The sequence below is a fragment of the Cupressus sempervirens genome, chromosome 1, assembly GCF_028749045.1.
Source record: "Cupressus sempervirens isolate cs-2001-9-10 chromosome 1, ASM2874904v1, whole genome shotgun sequence".
NCBI lineage: Eukaryota > Viridiplantae > Streptophyta > Pinopsida > Cupressales > Cupressaceae > Cupressus > Cupressus sempervirens.
The window spans coordinates 466,481,231-466,496,743 of NC_143118.1; the positions used below are offsets into that span (position 1 = coordinate 466,481,231).

The window sequence follows — 15,513 nt, forward strand, 5'->3', positions numbered from 1 at the left end:
TGCATCCTACATCTGAACCTTCAAAGTAATTCATAGAAAAATTTTCAACACTTTGCAAGAAGGCATTAATATGAGCATCATCTTTGAATACTTGCCAATTGCTATTATTATCAGGAACACTTGGCCTGTGGATGATCTCCACTGAATATTTCTGGTCTATGAAATCAGGATGAAGAATTAACAAGAAAGCTGAAACTGCTAAGGAGTCTGCTTTGTCATTTAGTTCTCGAGGAATGGCTTCAATTTCGAAGGCATCAAAACCTTCAATTTCGTCCCACATGCGGTTTCTATAATGTTTCAATCTCTAATTTTTGACTGTAAACATGCCTTTAACTTGTTTTACAATTAGCTCTGCATCTCCTCTGGCTTTCAATAGCTTGATGTTCTTCTTTTTGGCCTCTTCAATGCCGAGGAGTAGGGCTTCATACTCAGCTGTGTTATTAGTATTTTCAAAGGCAAGCTTATAAGAAAAAGGAAATTTCTGATTATCAGGTGATATGAGGACTATACCAGCTCCAGATCCATTCAAACAATAGCTCCCATCAAACTCAAGAGTCCATAAAAAATCTTCACCCAATGGCTTCTCACCTGTTTTCTCATCTTCAGACAGAACTAAATAGTTAGCAAAATCTGTCTCTTGATAAAGGATTTGAGATTTGGGGTCATCAGATGGGAAGACTGTATATTTAGATTTTGCTTCAGGTAATAGGGTTACTTTCTCTTTCCCAATAGGTACCACAGCTTGAGACCAATCCATCTTAACTTCCCCTCCTAGGTCATGACAGAAAGTTTGACTAAGAAGCATGCCATAGCTTGTGGGGATATCCGCTACTAGGATGGTGAGTTTAACCCTTTTCTCTGGGTAAGCAGCTAAAGCCACTTGGGCATCTTTAATTTGACCCACCAATGGTACCTATTTGGAATCCATGGAATAACATTTGCCAAATGTTTTGGTTAAAGGCAGATCTAAAGCTTTTTCTACTGCTGCTGGCATTATATTATCAGAAGCCCCTGAATCTATGATGCAGTTACTCAATTTAAACCCATGAAGAAAGAGGGAAACATAAAATGGATCAGGCTTGCGGTTATAAGAAGGTTCAGGACTAATGGAGTCTGGTTGAATTACCTCCTCCCAATCATGAAACTTTTGTGCTTCTGGTTTCTTTCCTTTGGAGAGATCTTTTTTATGTTCAGCAACTACTTCACTACCTTGTGAGACTTTGACTTCATTGATTTTCTTGGCCACTTTATCAGGGGATGACTAGTTAACATATTCAATCAGCTTATCAAGTTCACTGGGATTCATTCTTAAATATTCTGCAGGAGAAATTTGTATCCTAGATGTCTGACAAAACTCCACGATGTCAAATGAGGAATCGAGATTAGATACCCTTTTTAGGATTTGAGAAGTAGTTGTAAAGACAGGTGATGACTTACTTTCATTACCCCCTTTTACCTTTTTCTCTTTAGCCTAAGTTGGAATTGAAATACCTTTGCCATGAATATCAGCTGCTGCAGTTCGTTTCCCTTGGGTTAAGACTGAACATGAAGCTTCTTCTAAGGTTAATAAGATATCATCACCTCTGTCAGAATCAGATTCATACTCAAGGTAATAATTTACGGATTCGCTAGGTTCCTTAGAAGATTCTTCTTCTATTATCACATTAGTGGATGCCATCTTTTCTGCTTCTAGTTGCTGATATCTGATATTTTCAAGGCAAGAAGTTCCCTCATGGTCATTTGTAAGATGGAAGACACACATGTTGTTTTTTCCGGGTGGAGCTTCAATCTATAATCTTTGTTGACTTGAGGGTAATGCAAATTGTTTCCCCTGATAACTACTTTGGCCTGGATATTTTCTTGGGATATCTTGGTATGGGGTGTTCATTTTAGGAAGTTGTTTCTTGAGAGTCATCACATTGTTGATTAACTTTTGAACTAATAGGTCTGACTTTTCTGAGGAAGGTGATTGAGTTTTAGAACCTTGCATTTCTTTCTTCCATTTTCCTGCAGCTAAAAGATCATCTTCTAGTTCAACAGCTAATCTTTGAGCTGCATCAACATCTGCTACTCTGTTTCTCCTCAAATGAAAACTAATGTCCAGAGGCATCACATTAACAAAGAATCCTTTACGGTTTTCATCATTGGGTCTCTTGGTAGCAGGAATCTTATGAATTATCTTATTGAATTTTGCTACAAAATCCCTCATGGGTTCGTGTACCTCCTTTTTCAATTGAGTCAGCTGAAGTAGCAAGGTATGTTCATCTTCAAAGGATTTGAATCTATCCTCGAAAGTAGTATGCATATGATTCTAGTCAGTAATAGATCCTTGAGGTAGATGATGAAACCAGTCTGCCGCATCATCAATTAGAGTCTACATAAATAATCTCACAGCTACATCTTCATGAGCCACAACAAGGATAGCACATGAGGTATTAAAGGCATTAAGGTTCTCATCGGTTGATTTCTTTCCATCACCATAAAATTTAGGCAATACATCTTTTGCACCTTTAGGAAGTGGGTGTAGGTTACCTCCAAGAGCTAAGGGGCCCACTTGCGCACCCCAAGGATTAGCAGCCATCATAGGGAGAATGAGGTTCAAAGGCTGGATGTTTAAATGAGAAGGTATTAATGTCCCAGGTAGAATTAATGCTTGAAGGTTTACAGCTACAGGAGTAGGTTTGCTAGGAGAAGTTGGCCTACTTTTACTCTTGATGGACTTCTTTCACTTCTGAGAGAGATCAGGGGCAAAATTGAGACTTTTTACAAACTCATAAGATTCATCAATGAACCCCTTCCTTTCTTCGCTTTGAGTATACCTTTTGCTAGCCAGCTTATCACTGTATAGGTTAATATGTAATACTCAGAATGCTCTTGGAACTAGTCTATCCACTATTGCTCCCTCGTTAGCAATAGGTACACCCCTAATGAGTTCGGCCCTTTCTTCCTCTCTTTCAAGCACTTGATTAACTTGTGTAAATTGCTCTACGCTTGTTCTGAGTTTCCAAGCTAGTGCACTTAAGTCAGAAATGATATCTTCTTGTGTGTTATCGAACCCTAAGCCTGGTTGAAGTACTGGGAAAACTTCATGATGCGGTAACACCATTTTATCGTTCCCCAGCCGAGTCACCAAAAACTGTTAGTGAACAGTTTTTCCCATGGATGCTCATATATCAAAACTGAGAAAAGAATGTAAACTAACAAATGAATTCCTACTTGAATAATTTAGGAATTCTCTGCTTAAAATTTCTTCAAATGAAACAGGTGCAACTACCTTTATTGCATTGAAAGTTTTAACTAAATATACTCAACAAAATAACTCTCTAAGAATGTAATCTGCTGGAGATGTTGAAACAACTTATTTTATCTCATCAATATGAAACAAACCTTAATGCAGAAGAACCACTCGACTTTAATTATCAAAATGATCCACATAGTTGAATAATTAAATTATCGAGCAGGCAAATTTCATGAACTCATTTCGCACAGAATTTCCAAATTCAGAGTTCACAATTTCAAAATTGATAACAGATGCAGCTAAAAGCTTAAATAGTATCTATAGAAATACTAAAAATAAGTAGACAACAGTACCCACTTACAAATCTTTCAACCCAAAATCAAACTCTAGAGTTTCAAGTATCTGTTGAAGTTCTGAAATGTTACTTCTAAACTGGAAATAAAACTGTAAACAAAAGTAGTTCTATCTACCAGTCTACTGGAGAAATTCAAACGCCTCAAAAAATACTAATTATTACATTTATAGGCATGGGGCTGGACTTAAGCCAAAAAGTTACCCCGCTAGGAGTTAATTTTCTTTTGGAATACCTAATAACTGAAATTGCAAGAAAACCAAATATTAAAGAAACTACAGCTAAGTAGTTCTTGATCAGTTTGGACTGTCGCCACCAACCGCTCCTCTTTTTAGCTTCCATGTTTCGTAGGTAGTTGAAAAGGTGTAAATAATGGATTGATGTGTAAGACCAATGTAGGCAAGCCTTTGTTTCCAAATTTACTTCATCTTTTTCAATTCAACAGCCTTTTCTTCGTGCATCTCCAAGTGCTTTAGGTTGATAATCAACATAGCTTTAGTGTGAGCCACTTTGGAGAAATCCTACTTGACTAGTGTCCTCTTTTCCTACCATTCTTGAAATTTCTTTTGGACTTCTTTGATTATCTCATCTGATTGGGCAACGAAGTCATCTTCTCTTTCCATTAATTGTTTTACAAACCACTTAAGGTCATTTTGAATAATCTGATGTATAACCTTAAGTTCTTGCAATGCTTCTTTGATTTCAAATACCCCTTGTGGCAGTACTTCATTTCTCCATTCGATGCAATCTTTTATGACATACAGAGTTTTTTCATCAAGACCCGCTACAGAACATTCAACTTGAAATTTCTGCAACCCGAATTCCTGCACATCTTCTAGCGATATTACCACTTTTGCCCAGTTATTCTTCTCTTTTTCATATCCATCGTTACTCGCCTCCACCTTTTAGTAATATTTAATATCTCCTTTGAGGCGTGATCTAAATGTCCAATGTGTTTTATAGTATTAAGCAGAACATCTTGTACCCATTCACCTGCTACTTTGGCTACTGCTTTGCACTTGCGTAAATTCTCTAGCAATTGCTGGTTGGTTGCAGAGGATACGTCAACAATGGTTGACATCTCACAGATCGTCTTGGCTTCAGGATGCAAGATAGTGTTAATATACTGCACCATGTTCTTAATTGTTTCCTTCATCTCTTTCTTATCTTGCCTGTCTTTCCACACCCTTCCTACGATCTTCTTGTTGGATACCTCAAAGAATTTCATATCTATCTTGCGGTTTGCCTTTCCAAGGTCGACCTTGGTTATCTGGTAATCTTGAGGAGCTATGGTGTCTTGAACACTTCCATCAGGTGGTGTGGCTATCTCTGCCGCCCACCGTCCTGAAGTTTTGTCAAAGTTTATCCTCAACTCTGTTCTCTCTTTTTTCACTTTAGGCATCTTACCAAGGCACTTGCTAACCAGGTCATCAATTGGCATGGATATGGGAACAATGCTTCTCTTCTTTTCCATTGATGTCTCCAGCCATTTGGGAGTTGCCTGTTCTTTTTCTGTAGTGGAGGAAATATTGACTAGAGTGAGGTTACCCTGTTGATTGTCGGCGGTCGCTGACAAGCTCTGAGGCTCTGGTAAATTGTCTGCCATGGGTGGGTCTTCTGTTACCTCAAGGTCCATAGTTATAGTGCTGTTACTTTTAGCGATCAGCACCTTCTTCGTACTCGAGCGAGTTATCCTTTTACTCTTCGGAGTCTCCTCTTGAACCTGAAGTTGAAGTGTTTTCAAAATTGCTACAAGTTTGACTTCAAGTGGACCTGCAAAAAATTCAGGGACACTTTGATTAGTTTGCTTTTGGGCAACCCTTTTATCTCTGCTCCTTGAATATTTCATAGAAAAGCTTGGAGTAACTGCTGCCCTTGATTTTATCCATTTGGAAGTTCTGGCTATCACATCCTTGGTATGGGCATACACATCATTCTCTTCTCCTTTCTCCCAGTCAATTTTTGGAATAGGCATGCATTCAATTTGATCTATGTAAAATTGATCAATTATTTCCTCAGATTCATCATCCTTCGCCCATAAGTATCTAGCTCCACATTGAACATGATGACTTGCTTAATGGTTAAGCATGACCAAAGCCTCTTCCTCACCTCAAATTCATTGTGGCAATTCGCCCTGAAATCCTCTAGCTGTTGGGAGTGAAACAGAGCAAATGCATTTTTGACATTATTTTTGGTAAATTTGGTGTAATCAAAATCTAGCTGAGAGGTGAAAGGTTTAAGACACAAGCGGGTCAATGACTTGGCTGATAATAGAGCTTCTTTCACACTAGGGCATCTATAATTTCCAATTTCAATCAGAAAGAATACTGAAGAGGATTTTTTAGAAATTTGAAAGGACTCAACAAGAGAGGCAAACTGTCTACACATTTCTGATAACACCATAGAGTTTGAACAGTAGCGTGGTAGTTTCAAGGGTTCACCAGGAAAATCACCTACTCTGATATAGGTAAATCTGGGAAACTGAATAAAATAGAAACCATAAATTTGAATAGCTTGTTTAGCTTCCTCTGACATCTTATCATTCTCTCGACCTTGTAGTTCAAAAGCCAATTTCCTGAAAAAGACATCATTGATTTTCTTAAATTCTTTACATACTGTGTCTTCTTGGGGATCACTATAATACTGATAGATAGGCATGCCATCTATCCAAGGTGAATGTGGGAGAAAGTCCCAATCTTTGGATGCTGCTAGGATGTAGATCAGGTAAGAAGACAAGAAGAACGGACCGCAGTTGGTCACATTAATCAGGCCCTTGTGCAAGTTCTCAGCTATGAGGTCTGATCAATCAATGAATTTGACTCCCTCAACTATCTTTTGTATAAAGAAATACATCCAAGATTCCCAGTGGAAAGCATGCTCGTTCCCTTTAATTCTATTCAACAGGAGGACAATATCTGTAATCTCTTTGATGAAATGCTCGATAGTCAGTGGTTTGGGCAACCTAGAACCCCCCTCTGCGGGCTTCAAGAGCCAGGACTGAGCAATGTTGGTGTCATAGCTAGTTTAATTTGCTGCATACATGCACTCAGCCTCCTTGAATGTCCAAGGCTCATAGGATTCTTTATGAGGGATCCTGAGGGCAGAAATTACACTGGTTCTATTGATTTTGACAACTACTTCCCCTGAGGCTTTCTTAACACACCCAGAAATAGGGTCGAAATGATTTGCACACTTAAGGATACATTCGGGGTATTGGATAGCAGCGGGAAAAGTAGCGGCTTCTAATAAACCACTATCAACTAGCCTCTGGTAAATGGGACTTAAAAGAGAAGTTTTGGCTCTTTCAACGACTTCAGGTAAATTTTTATTAACCAACAACGTATCCCGAATTTTAGGCAAGGAACTGAGTAATGGAGGCTTCTCCAATTTGGGCATTTTTGGCCAAAAAAGCGTCATGATTATTATGACAGCAAATCTACAAAACTAGGTTTTAAAATACGTTCAAAATTAAGCAAAGCACAACCAAAATGCAAGGGGGAAATGGAGATGCACTTACAGTTTGACAAGGACACAGTCCAAAATTTTCCTTTCTTACCCAAAAGTGCCGAGATTTTTCTTGGATAAAATGAGATGAGTGGGAAAGAGTAATTGCATGCATTTAAAGAATGACATGGACAGAGGATCGCAGGATAGATTTAGCAAGTAAAAATCATGATTGCTCATTCGTGTGACATTCATCGAAAAAGGTGCTGCGGGTGTTCTTGCTTTAAATACCCTGTCAAATCCGCACGCATCTTCCCATAACAAGTAATCATTAAATGACACCATTAATACTCCATAAGTATTGCTCAAAGTGAATACGTGCTGCTTTAGATTTCTTTGCATATGACTTTAGGTGCTTTGGGAAAACATTATGCTGTTACCCACCTTTGAATGACTCAGCAATCTTTAATCTGCATACAAAAATCGTTAGTGGACAAAATCAACACTGAAATTGAAGTTGAAGTTTTGAGTGATCGGTTTCAACATCAACTTGGACTTCAAGCTTACAAAGGTCGACTCGATAAAACTAGTGCGCTTATTACATGGTAGACCAACAAGACTTTGAACCTAAAGTTGAAGTAAATTACGACTTCAAGTTCAACTTCAGAGGGATGACTTGGGACCAAAATTTAATAGGTGGCGACTAAGATTAGAACCTCTAACATATCAGATGTATGTCAAATCTATAGTTTTAAATGGTATACTTGAAGAAGAAGCATACATTAAACAACCGAAAGGATTTATAGATCTAGATAAGAGGAACATGATATGTAAATTGAATGAAGCCCTTTACGGATTGAAATAAGCTCTAAGAGAATGGTATGTGAGACTACATAACTATTTTGTGAAGATCAGTTTTGAAAGGAAAATGATAAAAGTAATCTATATTTGAAGAATGGTAAGAACAATGAAGTATTGTTATCTAAAATATTTATTGATGATATTATATTTGGAGGATGAGAAGCATTATGCAAATTATTTGTTGATGAAATGAAGAAGGAATTTGAAATGTCTATGTCTAGTGAAATCAAATTCTTTGTTGGATTACAAGTATGTCAAATGAGGTTTGGTATTTTTATTATTCAATCCAAATACATCAAGGAGATACTAAAGAATTTTGGTATGGAAGATTCAAGGCTAGTTAGAACACCTATGTCTACAAGACATAAGCTATCTAAGGATAATGATTCTAATAATGTAATCCAGACCTTATATAGATCCATGATTAGAAAATTGTAATATGTTATTCACAACATACCAGATACTACTTTAGCAGTTGGGAAGTTTCTAGACTTTTAGAAAATCATAAAGAGAATCACATGACGTAGTGAAAAGGATAATGAGATATATAAAAGGTATAGAAAATTATGGATTGTATTACAAGAGAAGTGATAGATTTGAACTTAAGGTATACATTGACTCAGATTGGGCATGAAATATTGACGAAGAAAAAACACTAGTGTAGGTGCATTCTTTCTAGGAAAGAGATTCATGTCATGGACAAGCAAGAAGCAGAATTGTATTTCCCAATCAATAGTTGAAGCTAAGTATGTGGTAGCTACAATGAAATGTTCAAATATGATGTGGATACAACAATTATTGAAAGGCATAAAATAAGAAATTATAGATCTAGTAGTTATCTATTGTGATAACACAAGTGCTATTAATATTTCAAAGAATCTTGTGATGCACACTAAGACAAAGAACATTGCTATCAAGTATCACTACTTGAGGGAACTAGTTCAAGATAAAGAAGTGAAACTAGAATATGTGAATACCAAGGAATTTTTTTTTGACATATTCATAAAACCCTTACCTAAAGATGCTCATGAATATCTTAGAGGTAAATTAGGGGTGATTCCCTTAATCAAAGCTACTTAAGAAGGCAAGGTGCATTGCATCACATGTGCTAATTGGTTAGTATAATGACTATGTATCTAAGGATGACATGTCCTTTTTACATTGGTTTTTTATACAATTAGTGCCAAGTAATGTACCTTAATGATATATTAAATTCATTAAATTGTCAATCAGGGATGTAAACTTGAAATGATGCCCACAAAGTATATGCTCTAATTCATTTGATGTATCATTTTGAAATTGTAATAAAATTTTGAAATAAATACTAAACTAGGAAATGAAAGGGAAATTTAACCTAGCTCTCCAAAATGAAGTTACAAACATGAAACTAAACTATTTACTTATGCCCTAGGAAATAACCAACAATTCTGTTACCATATGGCTGTAGGAGCAATAAAGCTCTAAAATATTTTTATTCTATATAAATGAGAGACTAATTTCTACTAGCTATGAACTAAATTTACCTCTTGTGTGAGCCCCCATAGAAGAATGAATTAAAAAAAACTTAGAGATTAACAACTATAAACATCATTTTATTAATGAGCAACTCATAAGTACATACTGGAACAACATAATTGTTTTTATCATTACTATTGGATTACAAGAGAGTTCCTATTGAGTCTAACTCTAAAATATAAACTTCTAGCTTATTTATAACACTAACATAAAACAAAATTCCTAAAATCTAGGATCCTCCAATTCTAGGGATATGACAAGATTGATAACATGTACAATGTCATTTAATACAAGAATAGGCTATGCTTCATTTGCACATTAATTTAGGAGTTCATGGCTTCTAGATCTGCTCCATAAAGATTTGGCAACCTCTTTGAACCCGTAACAATAATTGATAACTAAAAGGTCATGGAATAATTATGAATTCAAAATAGTCAACCATTCCCTTACCAACACTGTATCTTCTGATGTTGAGTTCTTCTTCTATCACTAACTCATCATTTCCTGCAAAAGATTAGCATGCACATGCAAAAATTGCAATACATCCAAGATAAAATTCATAAGAAGTTTTCTCACATCAGCTTTTCTCTTATCACATGGCTACATGAAGAACTATCCAATCAAGAAAAGATAGAAAGATACACTACTCCATTCTATGTAACTATATAATATATATCATATTAATCCAATCTCAAAAATTTCAAAGTGCACACATATAACAATATAACTATAAATAGTCTAAACAAGTTCATCAATAAATCATAAATTTTTCAAGTCTTAACCATCAAAACATATAAAAATATGAACTAAATAAGCCTTAGATTGGCCTCATCATTTCCCCCCAACTATACTTTTTGTTGGTTCTCCAGAAAACATGAAGTTCTTTACTCTGATCAACATTTTGTAATCTGCAGCTGTTGTTTATCATGTACCTCCTCCTACAAAACTCTAGTAAAAGACCTTTGTATCTCCCTACTTTTCCCATCTTCTCACCTCCTCTACCATGTCATAATCATCTAGGTTTTTAGTATTAGCCAAAAAAGGAGAAATAAGCATAGGTGGTTGGAAGATAAGAGGAATCCAAGAACTCTGTTGAACCCTACCTAATGTCATGTACCAAGGAGCTTGTTTGTTAGCCAAAATGATTTTAATGGGTGAATGTAGCTCCTTAATTTTGAAATCCTCTGTCATGCTAGCCCATCTCCATTATATTTCCTTCACAACTTCAAAAAGTTATGTTTCAGCTAATCTATCATTTTCATCAAATGCAATATTTTGAAGAGGATAAATTACTCAGTTTCCTATATTAGATGGGGAAATTTTTAACCAATCATAATTTAATAAGTCTTAGGATCTTTAGCTTTAGGCCTTAAGTAGAAGGGAATTTATTCCTTTAATTCCCTATAAGATTTATCATGTACTTCTCCATTGATTTCATTTTGAATCCATGACATTAGGGCTCTTAATTGAATATCCCCAACATAAAATAAGGGTTTCCATTCTCTATTGTTAGGTACAGTGAGGTTATAAAAAAAAATTCACTCTTTTTTTTTTTTGTATTGCTGCAGGAGAACTATGGAAGGCTCGTAAAAACTCAAGGGGCTCAACTAGGGATGAAGATTTATTCCTTATTACACAAGTCATTTGATAATTTAGGAACTATTCTCTCAAGAATAATGCATAAATAGGAAATGGAGAACAAAAACTCATAAGTTTAGGTATCATTGAGGTTACCTTAGTAAGCTTGGTTTGAAACTTCTCTACTTCTTCCTCCTTCTCAAAGAGATCCTGATAAAGACTATCAATAACTTGGTTTGACCAATTCTATTGTTTTTTCTGTTGTTCTCATTCCAAGGTTAATTTATTTGACAAGTGAAAGATAACAGAGAGTAATGACACAAAGGGGGAGATACTTGATTTGGTTTTTATGCTAAAGTCTCCTTTTTTTGTATTTGAAACAATAATCTCATGTTTAACTAGAATTTCATCTCCCTCAGGTTGTGTCTTCTCTATCTTTTCTTCCTTAGGTTTGTTAGATTGTTGGACATCTAAGGCCAATGAATCTAGGCCTTGTTTGAGTATTTTCTCTACTACTTCATTTATAAAACTCATGTTAGCCCCAAAATCTATTTAAGAAAATTTTCTACTTGATGCTACATGAGGTGACTCTCAAATGTCCTCTTCCATAAGGAAGTCTTCTTCTGACACATTGTCATTTTCTAAACTCGTAGAGTCATTAGCCAATTGAGGCTTCTAAGAAGATGAGACCATCCTCTAAAATATAATAATTTTTTTCATCACAACTCAAATCATTTTCAATTATTATACGTTCTTCACATTTTTCATCTCTAAAGGGTTTCTCTATTTCAACATTAGATGGAAAATTTGACACACTTTTTTGTTGACTATCAGGTTCATTTATTTCTTGTTCTAGTGGTCAGAGGATTTAGGATGAACTGTGAACCTGGGTTGTAGTTTTTCTATAGGAAAAAAATGCTTCTCCCTAGGGCTTCTCCTTACTAGTGTCTCTTTTGATTTCACAAGCTTCTTCTATTCTCTGGAAATAGGGAAGGCTATATGAACTTCTTCTTGTGTCTCTTGACAAGGCCTAGAGGGCTTTTCACTTCCTTTTCATTCCTTCCTCATAGAGGCCCTAGTTTTCATGAGAGAGGGTGTAGTATTTTCTTTAGAAAAAAATTCTTCTTGCCTTTAGCCTAGTCTAATCTAGATGTAGAGGATCTAGGATAACACCTTAGGTTTTTAGGCTTAGTGCTTCTAGATTTTCTAGAGGAATATGTTGATTCCATCTCCTCAATTACCTTTTAGAATCCATGTTTAGTACAAACCCATTTTCCCACTTTTTGCCCTATAGTACTTAGGGTCTAGTTTTCAAGTTTTCCCAAAAGAAAGTCTTCCCATGACATGTTTTCTTGTTTCCTTAATGCCTTTCCCTCTATTATCTTAATCAAAAAATGATGAGAGACAATATTAAGCTTACCTCCTTGCACTAGTGAATCCCTCTTCTTCAAAATATGGAATGAGAAATTGGGGACATTCATCGGGTGATTATCATGGCACAAATAGCTTAGAAACCTAAAATGAACAGAATGCAAAAAAAAATTCTACCCTTCATAGGTAAAGTATCTTATGATATAAATGGGACAATTTCTAGAGGGTTCTAGCAATGGCAGTCTGTACGTACCTTATTTCTTGTCAACATCCAAAGGTGGGTTTGAATGCAATATAAAATGAGCTCTAGTTGTTGTAGGGACAAAATTTTATGAGAACTCATCTCCTTCTTTCAGAAATCCCATAACTTCTGCTATAATTTCCTCTATGAATGACACCCTTAACCCTTATACCATATCTACATTATCCCTCAAGGTGCTTAAGAACTGAGTAGCCACCTCATGATCCCAGCTGGTAAGTTTCTAGACATAATCAAGGCAACCTTTGGCTTGAAACAATGATCTACATGCTTGGTCCCCCAACAAAGCATTATGAACTATAGGTTCATGATGTGTAATGCCTCACCAAAGGATCCAAAGAATTAACCTAAAATTTCACTAAGTTTGGTAGCATTTTTTTTTTTAAAACATGAAAGTAAATCCATTTACAACTAATCCATTTACATCTTATACATAATAACGGAAGCAATAGCAATGTCCATCTAAAAGTAAACATAATAGGTTATATTCTTTAAGGATCCCTTAACATTGAATTACATCTAAATCAACTAACATTATTGAATCCATCTAATACAACAACCACATGAAATAATAATGATAAGTCCAATGTTTATACATTACATTCCTAAATGCTCAATCATCCACTATACATGTCACAGGGTATAAAAGGCTTAAAAGAATATACATATGTGAAATAAGGTACATCATCCTATTCTAATCCATGATGTAACAAAGTAAAGGTAATCACATGTGATACATGATACATCATCATAGAAGATATAGACATCCATCATAAAAGATCAAACATAATAAACTAAGTGCACTGTTCCTACCAACCGTAAATAGCATCATTAGACCATCGTGGGTCCTAGCTATCCCTCCATGCGTAACATTCCAAATCACCGAAGAGATCATCAATATAATCATAGTAGGAATGTCACTCCTATAAACATACTACATCATATACATAAAGTAATCTAACATGCAAAGTAAGCATAAGATAACATCATCTAACATATGCAAATCATCAATATAAGGATACATGTCCACCATCATAATCATGAATGCATCAACCACAGTGTCTCAAATGAGTCTCAAATGATAAGAGTAATAAAGCACTACCACCCGACCACGTGGAACCTAAGTGGTCCACTCCCACTATGTTGAGGAGATAATCTCAAGTCCCAAATAGGTTAACAATCACAAAGTATAAATACTCTCTAAGTACAGGAATCCTAAAAGTATACTAACTCAAAGGTTTCAATCACAAAACTGATATCTAATCCCAGAGGCACACAATGACATGTAGGAAACCTACTTTATAAGTGGGCAAGTGTCATCGCATAAATCATGTAGAAGTTACCCTGGTAGTTAGCTTAGGACTCCAAGGTCCCTACTGATCCTTATGTGGCCACTAGTATCCTCTCATATTGACAAGACATACTGTGGAATGCAAGGTTGCAACCAAGCGTTCTCTCTACTCCCATCCGAGTCTGTACTAGCACTTGAGGCATGGGCAAGAACAAAACAATTATCTTATTAGGTTCATTTAGTTAGTATTAGGTGAGAATGTTTTCACTTATTAAAAAAACTTACAATGAATTACCCTAGCAACCACTTAGGGCCCCAGCCCGCATTGCAAGCCACTTCCCGATACTACAACCAGATAACCTACCCTAAGCTCATGGAATCATAAATCTCATAATCACCCCAGTCCTATGCAAGCGACTGGAAAGAAATACCAAAAGATAATCCACAATAAGAACATCAAATATCCATAATAAAAGCATCAAATCTCCATGAGCAGCTGAAAAGCATCCATAGATAATCATGACCACAACAGTTCTCTATTGGCAACTAAAGGTATCACTAATAATCAAAAGTATCCATTGGTTCTCAATAACCAAAATATATCTCAAAATCATACTGATTGAAGAATCCAAAATGGTCGAGTTAGAACATGTCACAACATGACATCATAAATCAACATTTCAGTCCCATCATGGTGACTGGAAAGTAATCCAAGGATAACTAATCGATGACTCAAAAATGATTAAGTCAAGTGTCTCATACATAAGAATCCTAGCTTCACACAAGAAGACTAGAAAACAATAACAATTAGTAAATACAAACGTTTCATAGAGCATTCCATCACATAACCATGGTTGGGTTTATAAAGATCAGAATTAAGACATCATCATGACATCACAATCATAACCCCAGAGCCTCTGGTAGACGTCCTATACTGGTCAACACTAGTCAACCCAAATCCCAAAACAAATAGCCTAGAGAATACACAATGCAAGCACATGTTTTGGTTTGCTAAAATTACATTGTTGAATAAATTGTGGAGGTCTCAGTTTTTGTTTTCAATTATAGATATTGAGTGGATGATCATTTTGTACATTTTCCTAACCCATGTATTGTTTTGATGGATTAAAGTTTTCCCTTCTAACTCTTAGAATTTCAATTTTCTAAATGTTATAACATTATTTGAAAATGACCCCTATCAACTTTAAATTTTAAATTTTCAATATGAAAAATCATCTTTTCTTCATAATACAAGTCAATTAAAATAATTAAATTGAACCTATATTGTTATAAAATAATTGTCATTTTTAAAGAATGATCCATTAATTCAAAACATTTTAAATATAATAATTATTTAACATACATACATACATATATATATATATATATATATATATATATATATATATATATATATATATATATATACACACACACACACACACATAAATATATATATATATATATATAAAATTATAATAATAACATTTTATAAAAACAAAATATAAAAATCGAATTACATATAACTCAACATACATTCTTCCTTTTAAAAAAAAAATCAAATTTTAAAAAATCGCTGTCATTTCAAGCGACTGTCACTAATG

At 35.2% G+C, this 15,513-nt stretch overlaps 1 protein-coding gene across 1 annotated transcript; it reads right to left on the reverse strand.

Annotated features, from left to right (window-relative positions):
- Positions 1-304: 304 nt before the first annotated feature.
- Positions 305-757, reverse strand: LOC149578318 (uncharacterized). Its single transcript, XM_089800029.1, has one exon. It carries the CDS (start codon positions 755-757, stop codon positions 305-307), a length of 453 nt encoding a protein of 150 aa, XP_089656155.1.
- Between the last annotated feature and the right edge of the window lie 14,756 nt (positions 758-15,513).